This window comes from Schistocerca serialis, chromosome 11 (genome assembly GCF_023864345.2).
Source record: "Schistocerca serialis cubense isolate TAMUIC-IGC-003099 chromosome 11, iqSchSeri2.2, whole genome shotgun sequence".
Taxonomy (NCBI): domain Eukaryota; kingdom Metazoa; phylum Arthropoda; class Insecta; order Orthoptera; family Acrididae; genus Schistocerca; species Schistocerca serialis.
Window position 1 is genome coordinate 75835209 of NC_064648.1, and position 18364 is coordinate 75853572.

General features: G+C 41.1%; 1 protein-coding gene across 1 annotated transcript in view; it reads left to right on the forward strand.

Moving 5' to 3' along the window:
- The first annotated feature begins 1284 nt into the window (after positions 1 to 1284).
- The window catches only part of LOC126426463 (protein roadkill-like), a 74943-nt gene continuing 57863 nt past the window's right edge, over positions 1285 to 18364 (forward strand). Inside the window, exon 1 of the mRNA XM_050088376.1 lies at positions 1285 to 1411. Within this exon, the coding sequence (XP_049944333.1) occupies positions 1359 to 1411 (53 nt within the window). The 5' untranslated portion in view covers positions 1285 to 1358. The remainder of the gene's footprint in view (positions 1412 to 18364) is intronic.

Here is an 18364-nt window from a genome sequence, read left to right on the forward strand (position 1 = left end):
ACACTTTTAATCTGCCAGGAAGTTTCATATAAGCGCACACTCCGCTGCAGAGTGAAAAATCTCATTCTGACATACGAATTGTTGCTTCATATAGGTCTGCTTTGGGTTAACAAAATATGCAGGGTGAACATTAATAAAACGTAAAATCTGCAGGGACGTATTCCTGACTGCAAATGGAGGAAAAAAAGGTCCAATGAAGATGTGTCATAAAAGCATCATTGCCATGGTATCTGACACTTATGACTGAATATTCCTCTTCCATGTGTTCCTTATGTGTTGCAGGCTGTGTGATTGATGCAGCATACTGCAAGCAGTAGAATGATCCGTTATTCGTGTCGGAACATGCCGAGATGGTATTTGTATATAGGCAAGCAGATGGAAACGGTTGGGAGGCAACATGTCTTATAGAACCTGGTTCTCCAAATCTGTTGTATACACATTTCGCTGCCTCTCTGCATGTTCGTCAAACTGAAAGGACCTGTGAACACACAAACTCCCATATAAGGCCTAAATGTTATATTACGTTTCTGGTGTCTGTGAGGGTACCCGTTTTGATATAGCTTAGCTGCCCCTCGACCGTTTCGATCTTCTGGGCCATACACAAACAATATCTCGGCTTCGTCCTGACGTGAATACTAGTGCAGTCTGCTGTTTACAGTACCCTGAGTCAATCACAGCCTGCAACACAAGAAACACAGGGCTCATTGTCAGAGGAGCTGAATTTGTCAGCGCCATCTGTCATAGCTGCGATGCTTTTCCTGACTCTTATTCATAGCAAGTTTTTTCGTCCATTTCCATCACAGCAGGTTGTCGGTTTCATTAATCTTCACCATCTCGAGAGTTTTGTGTAAAGGCAAAGGTCTGCTAAGTTACTCCGTGTTTCAGAATCGTCCACAATGGAAGCAGTGCAGGAGCCCTGCTGGACGCTGGGGACGGCGCCGTGGTGACTCTGGTGGCCGGCGACACGCGGCTGGTGGCACACAGGGCCGTCCTGGCCGCCAGGAGCCCCGTGATTGCCGCCATGTTCCGCCACGGCACGCCGGAGGCCAGCAGCGGCCAGCTCGCAGTCCCTGACGTGGAGGGCCCAGTACTGCAAGAGCTGCTGGGCTACCTCTACACCCTGCAGGCGCCCCAGCTGCCCGGCATGGCCCACCAGCTGCTGGCCGCCGCTGACAGATACGGAGTGTCCGTCCTGAAGGCAGAGTGTGAGCAGCAGGTGGCCGCACAGCTGTCCATCGAGACTGCGGCTGCCACCACTGTCCTCGCGATTAGGCACTCTGCTGACAGCCTCAGGCAGGCTGCCGTCGCCTACATCAAGGACCACTTGGTCACTGTGATGGCCACGCAGGGCTGGGCAGATGCAATTCGTAGCCAGCCTGAAGCTGGTATCTGATCCACCAGTGGAAGCCAGGTGAGTGCAAGACAAGCCACTCATCTGTGTTGCTCACTTTTAAGTATATGTGTATATCTGAGTCTTAAATATTTCCCACTCAGAGTGCTTAGCTGCGTCGGTGATGTCAAATATACCATTACCAATGGCCTTTTCCGATCGTTAATGATGTCTTCTTTGACTTCTCATATCAGTTTAATTGAAAGTCTAAAATGAGCTATGTTAATTACCAGATAACTTAGCTAAGACAAATCTTGGGATATACGAGGGCAGTTCAATAAGTAATGCAACACATTTTTTTTCTGAAACAGGGGTTGTTTTATTCAGCATTGAAATACACCAGGTTATTCCCCAATCTTTTAGCTACACAACACTATTTTTCAACGTAATCTCCATTCAATGCTACGGCCTTACGCCACCTCGAAATGACGGCCTGTATGCCTGCACGGTACCATTCCACTGGTCGATGTCGGAGCCAACGTCGTACTGCATCAATAACTTCTTCATCATCCCCGTAGTGCCTCCCACGGATTGCGTCCTTCATTGGCCCAAACATATGGAAATCCGACGGTGCGAGATCGGGGCTGTAGGGTGCATAAGGAAGAACAGTCCACTGAAGTTTTGTGAGCTCCTCTCGGCTGCGAACACTTGTGTGAGGTCTTGCGTTGTCATGAAGAAGGAGAAGTTCGTTCAGATTTTTGTGCCTACGAACACGCTGAAGTCGTTTCTTCAGTTTCTGAAGAGTAGCACAATACACTTCAGAGTTGATCGTTTGACCATGGGGAGGGACAGAATAACCCCTTCAGCGTCCCAGAAGACTGTAACCATGACTTTACCGGCTGAGGGTATGGCTTCAAACTTTTTCTCGGTAGGGGAGTGGGTGTGGCGCCACTCCATTGATTGCCGTTTTATTTCAGGTTCGAAGTGATGAACCCATGTTTCATCGCCTGTAACAATTTTTGACAAGAAATTGTCACCCTCAGCCACATGACGAGCAAGCAATTCCGCACAGATGGTTCTCCTTTGCTCTTTATGGTGTTCGGTTAGACAACGAGGGACCCAGCGGGAACAAACCTTTGAATATCCCAACTGGTGAACGATTGTGACAGCACTACCAACAGAGATGTCAAGTTGAGCACTGAGTTGTTTGATGGTGATCCGTCGATCATCTCGAACGAGTGTGTTCGCACGCTCCGCCATTGCAGGAGTCACAGCTGTGCACGGCCGGCCCGCACGCGGGAGATCAGACTGTCTTGCTTGACCTTGCGGCGATGATGACACACGCTTTGCCCAACGACTCACCGTGCTTTTGTCCACTGCCAGATCACCGTAGACATTCTGCAAGCGCCTATGAATATCTGAGATGCCCTGGTTTTCCGCCAAAAGAAACTCGATCACTGCCCTTTGTTTGCAACGCACATCCGTTACAGACGCCATTTTAACAGCTCCGTACAGCGCTGCCACCTGTCGGAAGTCAATGAAACTATACGAGACGAAGCGGGAATGTTTGAAAATATTCCACAAGAAATTTCCGGTTTTTTCAACCAAAATTGGCCGAGAAAAAAAAAATGTTGCATTACTTATTGAACTGCCCTCGTACTAAAGTTTTGTAGCTTCATACATTGTTTTCAAATCATTTGCACTCAATTTTTACGTTATTAGGATATGTACAAGAAGCTGTTATGTAGGCTCGTTAATTGGTTCCTTACATGTTTTCTAAATAATCTGATAGATTTTTTATTGAAATGATGTGGAAGTAATTAGTTCACAGGATATGTATACATGAATAGCGCTAACATTAATGAACATATTCTATCTTTTTACTTCTGCTCCTGCAATTACAGTTAAACGAACGATTTTCGTATTATATGCTAACTGGTTTGAAGCACAAATTCGTCCATGGAATGGAAAGACCTGTCAAGCAGAAATGGTGTGTGTTTAAATTTGAAACTTGGTTTGTAGCAGCCAGAAATTTCAAATTATTTCACTGGGAAAATTAGCAAAAAATGTTCTTGGTGCATTTTTAAATCCTTTCCGAGCCACTGACAGCTTTACAATGGATAATGACATTCATATATCCCTCTGGTGTTGTAGCTGTAGACGTCACTCTTCTTCCATAATTATCGTGGTTTATTTATGCCGAATTTCACAAGCTACTTTATGTGCTTTAATGGTGCAGTTTAAACACCTGTGTCCATTAAGGATTACCTACATCACGACTGTGGGTGAACACCACAAGACATGCTTTCTGATCGCTTTTGTGCACCTAATACTTTCTTTCCAGTTGGTGAGTTTACAGCATGCCAGTGGATTTCGTAGTGTGGTAATCACATCAGGTTAATGTCCATCCAAAAACAATTCTCAACGCTGAAGCACCCTTAAGAACACTACGGAAACTTGTGTGCAAGACTATATGAATGCTTACACTGACTGCATCGGTGACAGATTGTCGGACATCTGTCAGCAAGGGGCTACCTCAGATTCAGAGAAGAACGTTTCACAATGTTGGCAGAAGCGCTTCTCTTAAATAATGGTTCCTCAGCTATAACTGCAGATATCTGCAGGTTCCAAAAATTGCTGTTTTACCCAAGAATGATCTTGAGGCCACTGGCCCATTATGCCAGAGGGCCTGGAAGTGGTAAAACACTCTGGCCAGCATTGGGGACAATATGCTGGGCCATGTTAGCAATAGGCCAGTTCCGGTACCTTGGCAACTCCATGTGGCACATCCCCCCATCCCTTGCGCAAACTGCCACAACATGAAAGCTGCTATGTACTCTCCAACATTCTATCTGTGGCTAAATTCTACCGCATTCCCCGAAATTGACTAGTTAAGGCAGCTGTTGGATAGGACTGCGGTTCTCTCCGCATTGTGCCAGTACAGACAGAACACACAATATTAGTCAACAGAGGAAGAGGCGTGTCACCTCTGATTACCCAGTGGCGCTAGATGCCAAGGCTCTCATTATGCACTCACCGTCATCCAATCTCATTAAACAGAATAATAACAAATGTGAAAATGAGGTAACCCCTTTAGTCCTCTCTCTATTAAGAGTAAAATTTTATGATGGGCGTATCTTAGGTAGTGTTCCATGAGGAAGCACAGATTATAAAGTAATGCAATATAAATCTTATAGTGAAATTGTTTCCTGTATAGCAGTGATAATTTGAAGTCTGCCTTACCAATCTGAACATGTGCACTACATTATAGATCACATTCTCACGGATACTGTCTTAGCTAGACAGACGTATACACTGCTGCTGTCTTCTTTATGTTATAGAAATTTAATGTCACAGACTCAGTCTAGACAATCAGAACTCTCAAATAAATTGTAAGCAGAATATTAACATTCAGGCTCTTTAGCTTTTTCCATTGATGAAAGTAAAGATAGTTAAAAACAATGAAGACTCTGAAATGGAACCCCTGTACCTCTTCAACATATGGTTTCCCTGAAAAAGTGAAAAATGTGCACAAAAGTTTAGTTTGCGAGGAAATCCTCACAGCCACCATTCACTACAAGACCTGTAGCGCTTTCACTGACAGTCATTCACACTTCAGATGTGTCTGTGTGCGTCTGTGTGTGAGCTGTGTCATTTTGGATATGTCCAAAAGAACAGACACCACATATATAAAATTACGGCAAGACAGCGAATGATCTCTTCAGTGCAGGTGCACAACAGCCTCGAACTCTTATGGGAATTTCCGAAACGTCGCCAGTAATGACAATAATGCACAAGGGGCAGTATATTAGTACTGTGTGGATACGTTGAGAAATAGAGGCCGACAGGAGGCGTATTAGGATAGTCCATATGGTTGCGGATGGCTCAGTGGTCAGAGGAACTGCCCAGTCAGCAGGAGACCTTGGTCTGCATCCGAGTCTGGCACAAATTCTCAACTCTCCACATTCCTTTAAATGAATGCCTACTTGAAGCCAATGTCTGTGATGCTTTTGCGTCTTAAGAAAATGTTAGTTGCGTGATAGCTGTGACATGATATGGAAACTGCGAAAGATTGACACCAGACCAAAACAGCTGTTACATGTGTCAACAGAACAAAGGAACAAATTTAACTGTGTGACAACACAGGTAAAATATGAAATTATTAATGCTCTCCCTATTTATTCTGTTTCAAGATCAACAAGAAAATATGAAGATAGTACATAAGTTGGCACCAGTGAGTCGTAAAAGCTGATATTGTTGACTGTTTGTGAACTGGCAAGATAACTGTCATCCAGAAGGTGAGTCCTGGGTACTTCCTATACAAGGCTGTACGTTCTCTATGACACTATGAACAGCGTCGCCATTTTCAATGCCTCTCTCCCTTGCAACATACTGTAAACCTCTGTGAAAGAGGAATAATTCTGTACGCTGTGGCGTGTCAAATACCTCCCGTCATCCTCGAATATGGTCCACCAGAACTTTAGTGTGGACCTAACTCAATGGTTCAAGGTGCGTCAAACACACGACAATGGTGTAGACACAGTCCCAACTCGAGAGAGAACATGGATCAACACACCAGAGGTCTGGCCAAACACAGCAGCAGTCAAGAACACCCCCGATGCTACCAATGAATGCAAAGACAACCAAGCCTCAGAATGATAAACCATCCAGATGTCCACAACCTAGCCATCCAACTTCCCCACATGATAGTCAACCTGGTACAGAGAAACATGGGGCACAGTTCTAAGTGTAAGTAGGCTGTTTATGTTTTCTCTATGTAAGTAGGCTGTTTATGTTTTCTTATTGGCAACGTTACGTAGCGCTCAATATGAAAATCACTGGCTGTGCTGTGTGCAGTCTGTGGCTGCTTTGCATTGTTGTAATACTCGCCATTGTAGTGTTAGGCAGCTGGCTGTGAACAGCGCGTAGCGTTGCGCAGTTGGAGGTGAGCCGCCAGCAGTGGTGGATGTGGGGAGAGAGTTGGCGGAGTTTTGTAATTTTTCATGAACTGATATATATATTATGACTTGTGATGATATTAAGGTAAATACATTGTCTGTTCTCTATTAATATCTTTCATTTGCTAACTATCCCTATCAGTAGTTAGTGCCTTTAGTAGTTTGAATCTTTTATTTAGCTGGCAGTAGTGGCGCTTGCTGTATTGCAGTAGCTTGAGCAGCGAAGATTTTTGTGAGGTAAGTGATTTGTGAAAGGTATAGTTTAATGTTAGTCAGGGCCATTCTTTTGTAGGGAATTTTGAAAGTCAGATTGCGTTGCGCTAACAAAGTATTGTGTGTCAGGTTAAGCACAGTCTTGTATAAATTGTTCAAAAGGGACGTTTCATATGTCGACCCTTAGCCTAGGATACCTCACTGGAATCTTCTGATTTTTCTTGTAGTTTGTGTGTTTAGTGTAGCTTTTGTTTATTGGTAGCGCGTAATTGTAGAGAGAATCTCCTTTGTAGTTGTAGTTTTTCATTGTTGTAGAGTAAAACAGTTGTGGCATGCATGTAGATTTGCACCAAGTATTTCGCAGCTGCAATTAACTAGACATTATTTCCATTGCTACGTTATTTTATTTTGCTCTTCAAATTGTGTTTTTCTGTGTTGTCGTGTGAAATACTGTGACAATAATGGCGTGTGAAAAACGTAATACTAGGCTCCAAAGTAAACTGAGAAATGACAGTGAAGACGAAGGCAGTGTGTTAGCGCCGCAGAGTAATGAATTAACTGATGTTCAAAGTAGTAATTTGGTAATCGTGCATAGGGAAATGGAGCGGGCGGCAAACAATGGCATGGACAGTGAAACAATTAGTGAAGAGGGAAGCATTATCGATCGATCGGTCGGCAACAGCTCGCCTCAGGAATCCGAAATGACAGGACACAATTTCGTAAATACTGTAGATTCAGGTTTTGGGTTATCACCGTTTTCTCAAATAAGTCAAGACGCATTTTCTGCTTGTCAAAATGTGAATGTTGCCGGTGCAAATGCACTGCCGAAAAGCGTAGAGAAACAGATTCCAGACACTAATACATTATTATTGCAATTAATGCAACAAATGGAACAAAATCAGAGACAAATGGGACAAAATCTTAAAAAGTTAGACACAGTGGAACAAAATCTCAAAAAGTTAAACACAGTGGAACAAAATCTTAAAAAGTTAGACACAATGGAACAACACCAGAGACAAACACAGCAACAGTTAGACACAATGGAACAACACCAGAGACAAACACAGCAACAGTTAGACGCAATGGAACAAAATCTTCACACCACGCTTGAACAAACACGTGAAGATTTAACTACTGAGTTACATAACATTGAATCGAAATGTCAAAAAGTCTGTAATGACGTAAAAACACAAATTTGTGAGCATTTTCAACCTATTTTTTCGCGGCATGAAAATGCATTACAGAATCACGAAGCAGCCATAAAAGAACTGCAAGCCATTGTTCATGAAAATCATGAGACCTTGTGGGCTAAAATTGACTCAGTTGCATCTACCGATTCGGTTACGCAACTTGCAATAACTCAGGAAAACTTAAAGGACACAGTAGATTCGATTTCAACACAAATGGACATTCTGAAACTTGGTTCAGAAAAACACACTGGGGAAATGTGTTCACTATCGGAGAAAGTAGCCGAACTTTCGGATCAGGTCACTAACTTATCTACAAAGGTAGATGATGATCTGAATGACACAAGACCTGTAGCCTTCACTGACACTGAAGAGTGCGAACAAATTAGGAAATTCAAACAAAATCAGAATCAGATTAATACGCAACACCAAAGAGAAATCCGGGAAGTACGAGATCAGCTGACACAGTTAGTACAAGAATTACGTATTTCAGAGGACACTCGCGCCCCAATACGGGAAGAGGGACATACAAATACGGAACAGACACAAAATAACAACACAGGGCACTTCGGAAATTGTGAAAGAAGTTGGCAAGGTACGCCGAATTTTGAGATGGAACCGCCGAAACGACGTAACAATGACCGACATGCGACTTGCCGACATGATGATTTTGACTATAAGCTGTTCATTACTACACATAAATTCAAAACCTTTAAGAATTCTGCCAACGACATTCATCCACAAGCGTGGCTCCATCAATTCTCTCATTGTTTTCCTCCCAACTGGTCATTGGAGCACAGGTTAGAATTTATGTGTGGCTACTTAGAGAATGAACCAGCTGTAAGAATGCGATCGGTCATTCACGATTGCCACAGTGAAGGAGAGTTTTACCATGCCTTCCTCTCAGCATATTGGTCTCAAGCCACACAAGACCGTGTAAAACATAACATCATAATGATGAAACACTTCGAACAATCTGAATTCTCCAGTCTTGTGAAATATTTTGAAGACATGTTGCACAAGAATCAGTATCTTTCAAACCCATACAGCCCCTCAGAACTCATCCGCATTTGCTTACTCAAATTGCCTGAACATTTACGGCATATTATTTTAGCAGGACGTTGCAAAGACGACATTGAAGCCTTTCAGGGACTGTTACAAGAACTGGAAAGTGACACTGACAATCGCGGAACGCAGGAGCACAACAATTACAGATCACATCAGTCGCAATTCCGCGATGAAAGAAATAATAACTGGACGCGACAAGGCTATTCTCACAACACAAATCGTGACCAAAACAGACACCACCCGTATGACAACCGTTGGCAGAGTAGTAATAATTACAGGGAAAGATCACCTCTCCGCGGTAATGACTATCACAGAGACAATCAGAGAAACAGACAATATGGGAACCAAAACAATTATTATTATGGGAGACAGAATAACTTGAGACGCAACGGTCCAGCGCGCAGTTACGATTCAGGGAGAAATTCTCCACCACTTAACCGACAAGAAAGAAACTACAGGAAATACCGACATGACGACAGACGATGTGATCGTAACGACAGACCTGAATTGCATCAGAACTGGCGGGATTCAAACAGAGCAGGGCACTTTCGACAACGTGAATTTGTAGAAGTTAGGTCTCCTAATCCCAATAACAACGCGCGCCAACAAAGAGACAGACAATGACTCGCACCGCAGGCACCCACGTGCGCCGGCTGGCTCAGAGAAAAATAACATAGACGCTAACCTTGAGAAAAATTCCAGTCTTCTTTACCGACGTATACCGCATGACAATTGCATTCAAGTTCAAAGTCTGAGTACTATGAAGAGTAAAGGTTTACACCAGATTTCACATGTACAACCGTTTATTGCAAGATAATCTGCTTTTTAACTTTGTCTTTGCCATATAACTTTTCACTTCACATTTCTAGTATGCTTTGTCAGACTTAAGAAACTGTTAATATGCAACAATGTTTGAAGTTAAATATCCAGTCTAGAACCTAGGGAACATTTTTAAACAGAAATTATGAATGCATTGTTATAGTGCACAGACGACACAGTGTTGTATTTGTACATTCTTGCTTGTTAGTTGCACGATTACGTAACGACTATAAGGCTCACATACTTAGAACATTTACCAGTACTGCTAATGAGATTTTAATGCAACATTTTGGTTTATTTGAAAATACATTCTGAATTTAAAGTGCTTTCTGAGAGATACCAGATGACACAGAGGTTAGTTTATGTGACAGCTACACGATTTTTATCACGACGCTACTAATGAGTGACAATTTACAATGTTGCTTTTGCGGTGTATCTGTTTTATATCTGCACAGTTTTCTGAATTCTTCTGGAAAGAAAAACATGTTTTAGTAGTAACTTTTGTGGTATAGCAACAATGAGACAGCCTTTTTCGTGGCACAACATTACGTTACTGTACAGTACTTTCTTCATCACGCCAATAAGCATAATAACTACGATATCTATACGCAAAGCATTTCACTTTTGTTTATCATGAGGTAAGTACATTGACTTCTGCAGAACTTAGCTTTCAGAGGACAATAACTACGACACTTTCACAGAGATTATGTTGCGACAAGATGCACAGTTTAGCGCTACGGTACACGCATTTGAGTGATTAATCTTATACTTAAAACACTTATTTTTAAAGATTTTTTTTTAATTACAAAGAAAGTTTTCCGTGATACATTTCATTCCATTGCGGTAATCTGTAACACCTGAGGGTATAATTACATTAATCCTCAGGGGGGTACATGCTTACTTTGTGTACCATGTGTTTGGCAAGCACAAGGAGCCCTAGCTAATATGGTATTTGCTTATACAACTTTACACTTCGGTACCATATTTCTCTAACACAGAATTACACAGCTATCTGATTATTTAACTGAGAGAGACAAACATTTATTTTACTGCATCAGTGACACATGTTTACGCAATTACACGGTTGGATAACTTCACACTTATGAAACTGTATTTTGTCTGTACATTGTAAACTGTTCATATTTTTTTGGAACCATTGTGATACTATGAGAGCTTTGAATGATGTATTTGGTAAAGGGATTATGATTTTTAAAGTACGTTTGAGGCAGATGACACTTTTGACATGAGCAGAGAATTTTTTTAATTATTGGAGGAAGCTACGACGATTTTGAGATTTGACTGAAGTGTTATGATGTTATTATTACGACGACGATGTGTATCATGTTGTTGAGGAATGTTTATTATGCTACGTATTTCTCATGATGAAATATTGAAGAAGTGTCGACGAATATGTATATGTATAATGAGGTAAGGAATAATGAGTAGTGTTTAGGGACTCTGATTTATGAAAAGGATGTTGGAAACCAAGAAACGTACTTTAAGAGTTATGAAATGTGTGACTGTATCACAATGCTGACGAATATTTTTTTTTTTGGACACTTATATTTATAGGATTTTGTTTCTACAGATTTGCAACGCTAATTCTTGACCTGTGAAATATTTTTAAATGAGACTGTAGCGGAAACTGCTGTCGTAAATATTTCCGTGAGAAAGTTAAGTGACCACCTGCACGTAATGCGTCGTGGGCACGCAGCTGTGTCAGACGCCGGGAGAACAAGTCATTAGTGAGTGCCTCATCAGAAGCACAGGTAGAAAAAAAAAAGGGAAAGGGAAGGCCATTGTCCGCGCTACTGACATCTCCTTGTTGAAAGCATACTGTGGAGCTCGTAATTTATGATATTTACTGAAATGCCTAATGAAACGATGAGAAACATTTCACAGCTATTGTCTTGCTAGTTAAGAAAAATGCCATATGGCTTGCTTTATGTATTTATTTACACATTTTGTTTAATATCAAGTTTCTAGCTGCACTGCAGCATTGGTTAAAATAAAATTTAATATATGTACTAATATAAATATTTTATGCCTACAGATCCAGTAAATAATTTTATGATCTATCCAAAACAAATGAGGGAGCAAAAAAAGACATTTCCCTTCACAGGAATTGCATAAATAATTTTTTTACGATTTGGTAACTTATCTACTAGCGTAAGTTTTTGTGATGCATCACTCTAATGTTAAGATGTGACATAGGTATTAGATATGGCCATTTTAGTGTAATATTTTTTCTGCTTGCGCTATGTCATGTTTAGGTATAAGTTGCTGCTGTTTGCCAGGCATAGTGTTATTGAATTTGACTTTTGCTCATTTATGCTGCTAGCTTTGCCAATTTGCATTTTTTGCATTGCTGTTTGTGTTGATTTGTTATGTGATGCTGCATTGCCTCGTCCCTTAGTTTAGCATCTGAGCTCAGTAGATTTAAGTTAGCTTAAGAGGGGGTAGCCTCTAAGAGAATGAGTTGCGATGAATTGGAAGAAATGCATTGAGAAAACAGGTTTACGTAGGATTTTCTTGGAAATAAATGATGAGGTAAGATAATGGAAAATAAAAATGAGGTAAGAAATGTGTGAACATATAAACACAGAAAGCATGCTTAGTTAGAATTTTTTTTGGTGGAAACAAAGGATGAAATAAGAGGAAAGATATATGAAGTTTTGGGTTGGACTGCAGTACCAAATGTTACACTGAAAACGAACCCTGTCCTTTCCTATTGGTGTTATCCCACTATATGTTTGTGTACCCTTGAGTATTTGTTTTCTTCCTGTCTCTGTGTAGTTTCATAGAATTTTTTCTTCTTTTAATATTAAGCTACATTCACTATGATGAGGAATACTGTTATCCTCGAATATAATTGGCATTAATAATATGTTATTTACTTTGTAAAGATGTTAGACATTATTTATTCTGTTTAATGCTCATGTGTGAAGTTGATGTTTCGCAAGTTATTCTGATCTTTTATGTATGTACTCATGTCATAATTCCTGTAACACTGACATATATGTCTATTTCTATTCTTTTGTAAAGCCTGTACTACAAATGTTATCTGTATTGTTATGTTTTTAATGATGTATTTTGTACCTTTGTAATTGTATTCTTATGTTATAAAATTGTAATTGTCACCAGTTCATGATATTATTAACTTGTTAGTTACATTTCACTGCACACGTTTCTGTTGGTCATAGTACATGGACAATATGTGAGAAGTAGGGACTGTTAGTGTTTGCACGTGTGTTAATAATTCTGCAAGGGACTGGATAACAGCATTGCTGGTTCTAAGGACAATTAAAAGAAAAACTTTCTGAGTGCACAAGTGGTGGTTTATGGACTTGCTATATTGTCCGCAAGACTCTTCGATGGTGATTGTGCACCTGCACAGTCGCAACAGATGGCTGCTGGCCATTTCTACAAGGACTGCAGTGGGTCTGCACCTCTGGTGGCCCACTAATACCGTTATCTCTACAAGGACTACAGTGGGTCTGTTCTGTGATGACCTACCTACCAATACTCTTCAAAATTTCGACTGACTCTGCTGTGGGTTTGCTCTGTTGTGGCCCATTACCTGTCTGCATGTCGAGAGTCAGCACTGTCTTTCCATTGGAAGTACAACACTACTTCTTCAAGAATGCATGGAAATCCACTACTTCTGTGTGCATTTTCTTTTACTGCTCAGACTTTGAGAAAAACACTGCTATTCTCCTGTTATGTACGATTAGGACTGTCTTTATGGACTGTGAGACAATTTTAGCTTTTGACCAACATTGTATCAATAAGTGTGTGCATTTGATTTCTTTGTTATTGTAATTATGAAAAGAAAAATTTTTGTCAAATCTGTATTGGCCAGTGCCCAACACCATTTGTAAAAATTTTTGTGGGGAGCATGGGGGCTATGTAAGTAGGCTGTTTATGTTTTCTCTATGTAAGTAGGCTGTTTATGTTTTCTTATTGGCAACGTTACGTAGCGCTCAATATGAAAATCACTGGCTGTGCTGTGTGCAGTCTGTGGCTGCTTTGCATTGTTGTAATACTCGCCATTGTAGTGTTAGGCAGCTGGCTGTGAACAGCGCGTAGCGTTGCGCAGTTGGAGGTGAGCCGCCAGCAGTGGTGGATGTGGGGAGAGAGTTGGCGGAGTTTTGTAATTTTTCATGAACTGATATATATATTATGACTTGTGATGATATTAAGGTAAATACATTGTCTGTTCTCTATTAATATCTTTCATTTGCTAACTATCCCTATCAGTAGTTAGTGCCTTTAGTAGTTTGAATCTTTTATTTAGCTGGCAGTAGTGGCGCTTGCTGTATTGCAGTAGCTTGAGCAGCGAAGATTTTTGTGAGGTAAGTGATTTGTGAAAGGTATAGTTTAATGTTAGTCAGGGCCATTCTTTTGTAGGGAATTTTGAAAGTCAGATTGCGTTGCGCTAACAAAGTATTGTGTGTCAGGTTAAGCACAGTCTTGTATAAATTGTTCAAAAGGGACGTTTCATAAGTAAGCATACCACATAAGTTCTATTTCCAATACAGTTCTATAGATTTTGCACCACTCACTACTCTTATCATCGTAATAGGATAAATGGGTAAGTACAGAGATTGCACATCACGATATGGTCCTTACAAACTGTGTGATTCCACGGATAATTAATACCAACATCACTATTACTGGAAGGTTACCAGATATTCCTACCCTGACTGAGCCCAGATCAACTCTTTATAAAACATATTGTTTAATGTGACATACATGACGTACTCTTATTTATTTCTTAGTGTTGACGGATTCCACTTGCACTGCATTTAACTTCAACTCCCTCTTCTAATGTTAATTGTACAACATCTCCATAGTACAGCGCGTTGATTCAGCATCGATTCGATTCCTATCAAACATGCGTTGTGAGCCTTTCCTGTATCTACATTATGTCAGTTGCAAGAGGTGCTACTAATAAAGCGCTGTTTTGACGGTCGGTGAGTAATCTCAGTTCCACTTCAGTTTCTTTCATATCGACGACTGTTGTTTCCCCCATTAAAATTGTCCCAGTTGCCTCTTTATTCTCCTTGCGATCGCACATGACGGTGTACGCCAGGTCGCCCATTCCTATCATCCACCACTCATTAGTTTCCTTCCTAATATTTCTTCTTCTCCTTCGCATTATGTGTTGCATGCACAAACTGACGGAGAACATTCTTGAAAGCTTCCACACTATCCCTACATTACCTGGCAAGTAACTGCTGAAAGTTCAGGGACAGTCCGGATAACAGAACCTGATTAATTAACTTGAGCTACCAGGGGCGCCCAGTAACTGATCTTCCTTAACTCATATCTCGAAGTGTTTCATTGGGCTTCTCAGTCTTGCCTATTCGTAATCTTTAGACATCATTCTTTGATTCAGCGTTTCGTCTCACGTGACCAATAGCTGGTGCAGGAAGCTTCTCTGAACTCCCTGTATGATCTGCTGACGGCAGCAATTAACCGCATTTTCCTATCTACCGATCCTTCCACGTGTCTGCAGATAAACCCCAATTTATATTCGAAAGGCCAGGATAGTGGTACAGACCTATCAGATTCGGCGATCGAACACTACCGATACAGATTATTTCCACTATCCCAATAATTTTGGATGTTCTGCCATGACATTAAGTGTTTGTAGGTGAAAGACATGTCAGGCTGATTCTTGTCTCCACTTCTGCTAGTCTCATTTTCTCCACATGACTCATAACCTTGTGATTCAGGAGGGGTGGGCGACAATAACTGTGTGACAGAGCGCTGACCGTCTCGTGGCCCGCTGTCTGTGGCACGCTGACTTGTGTGTGACAGGCATGTATTTAACAGCATACTGGGAAGTCTATCGTACACACCTGTTGTGTTAGGTCAGATCGAGATCCTCTCTTTCCCAATTCCTGTTCCAGTTGTTTCAGATAGTTGCCCTTCCCTCTGAACATTTTGCCACCTTCCACATGACATATCCTATGGAATTCCTCGTTTCTTTAAAGTCGTCATGTGTTTCTGTTTGATTTGTACGTATCTCGTCTATTTTCTTCGTAGTCTTGGATATTTCTTCCAGGAGTTTTTTCTACTATGTTTTGACCATCAGGTTGCAGTACAGCCAGAAGTTTCGTACATCGATTCACTACTTTCAAAGCCAGAGTTGAATGTTTCCTGGCTACTAGCATCACGTTCTTGGCTCCTGTGGCATTCATCTTTCTTAGCTTCAGTTGCTATTTGTTTCGACAGAGCTGACACCTTCCTCACGTCCGTCACCTCGTCTCGTCTCAGTTACCTGTCGACCTCTTTCTTAGGTCTTTAATTGCACTCCTTTTTTGGCTCCTTAGCTTTAATAGTCATGGGTGACTAGAAGTCGGTGGTAGGAAAACGAATGTGCGGCTGGTCCCGGCGGAGGTTCGAGTCCTCACTCGGGCAGGGGTGTGAGTGTTTGTCCTTAGGATAATTTAGGTTAAGCAGTGTGTAGGCTTAGGGACTGATGACCTAAGCAGTTAAGTCCCGTATGATTTCACACACATTTTTAGGAAAAGGAAGAGAAGGAAACGTAGTAGGTGAATATGGAATGGGGGTAAGGAATGAAAGAGGAAGCCGCCTGGTAGAATTTTGCACAGAGCATAACTTAAACATATCTAACATTTGGTTCAAGGGTTATGAAAGAAGGTTTTATACATGGAAGAAGCCTGGAGATACTGGAAGGTATCAGATAGATTATATAATGGTAAGACAGAGATTTAGGAACCAGGTTTTAAATTGTAAGCCATTTGCAGGGGCAGATGTGGACTCTGACCACAATCTATTGGTTATGAAACTGAAGAAACAGCAAAAAGGTGGGAATTTAAGGAGATTGGACCTAAATAAACTGACAGAACCAGAGGCTGTAGAGAGTTTTAGGAAGAGAATTAGGGAACGATTCACAAGAGGGGCGGAGGGAAAGAAATACAGTAGAAGAAGAATGGGTAGCTTTGAGAGATGAAATAGTGAAGGCTGCAGAGGATCAAGTAGGTAAAAAAACGAGGACTAATTGAAATCCTTGGGTAACAGAGGAGATATGGAATTTAATTGATGAAAGAAGAAAATACAAAATGCAGTAAATTAAGCAGCCAAAAAAAGACAAACGTCTCAAAAATGAGCACGACAGGAAGTGCAAAACTGCTAAGCAGGGATGGATAGAGGACAAATGTAAGGATGTAGAGGTATATATCACTACGAATAAGATAGGTACTGACTACAGGATGTAGAGGTGTATATCACTAGGAATAAGATGGAAACTGACTACAGGAAAATGCAAGAGACCTTTGGAGAAAAGAGAACCACTTGCACGAATATCACGAGCTCAGATAGAAACCCAGTTCTAAGAAAAGAACGGAAAGCAGAAAGGTGGAAGGAGTATATAGAGGGTCTCTACAAGGGCGATGTTCTTGAGGACAATATTATGGAAGTGGAAGAGGATGTAGATGAAGATGAAATGAGAGGTATGATACTGCGTGAGGAGTTTGACAAGGCACTGAAAGACCTAAGTCGAAACAAGGCTCTGGGAGTAGACAACATTCCATTAGAACTACTGATAGCCTTGGGAGAGCCTGCTCTGACAGAACTGTACCATATGGTGAGCAGGATTTATGAGACAGGCGAAATACCCTCAGATCTACGTTTCTAGCATTTGTAGACTAAGAGAAAGCTTTTGACAATGGTGACTGCAATACTCTCTTCCAAATTCTGAAGGTGGCAGGGGTAAAATACATGGAGCGAAAGGCTATTTACAATTTGTACAGAAACCAGATGGCAGCTATAAGAGTCGAGGGGCACGAAAGGGAAGCAGTGGTTGGGAAGGGAGTTCGATAGGATAGTAGCCTATCGCCGATGTTATACAATCTGTATTTTGAGTAATCAGTAAAGAAAACAAAAGAAAAATTCGGAGTAGGAATTGAAATTCATGGAGAAGAAATAAAAGCTTTGAGGTTCGCCGATGACATCGTAATTTGTCATAGACAGCACAGCATCTGGAAGAGCAACTGATCGGATTGGACAGTGTCTTGAAAGGAGGATATAAGATAAACATCAACAAAAGCAAAACGAGGATAATTTAATGTAGTCGAATTAAATCGGGTGATGATGAGGAAACTAGATTAGGAAATGAGACGCTTAAAGTAGTAAACGAGTTTTGCTATTTGGGGAGTAAAATGACTGATGACGGTCAGAGTAGAGTGGATATAAAATGTAGACTGACAGTGGCAAGGAAAGCATTTCTGAAGAAGAGAAATAGTTAACATCGACCATAGATTTAAATGTCACTAAGTCGTATCTGGAATTATTTGCATGGATTGTAGCCATGTATGGAAGTGAAAAGTGGACGATAAATAGTTTAGACAAAAAGAGAATAGAAGTTTTCGAAATGTGATGCTACAGAAGAATGCTGAAGATTAGATGGATAGATAACATAACTAATGAGGAGGAATTCAATAGAATTGGGGAGAAGAGAAACTTGTGGCACAACTTGACTAGAATACGGGATCGGTAGCTAGGAATACTCAGGCATCAAGGGATCACCAATTTAGTATTGGAGCGCAGCGTGGAGGGTAAAAATCGTACAGGGAGACCAAGAGATGAATACACCAAACAGATTCAGAAGGATGTAGGTTGCAGTAGGTACTGAGAGATGAAGAAGCTTGCACAGGATAAAGTAGCACGGAGAGCTGCATCAAACCACTCTCTGGACTGAAGACCACAACAACAACAGCCTCCACCCACTCCCTCTTCACTGAGTCCTTAGTTTCTTT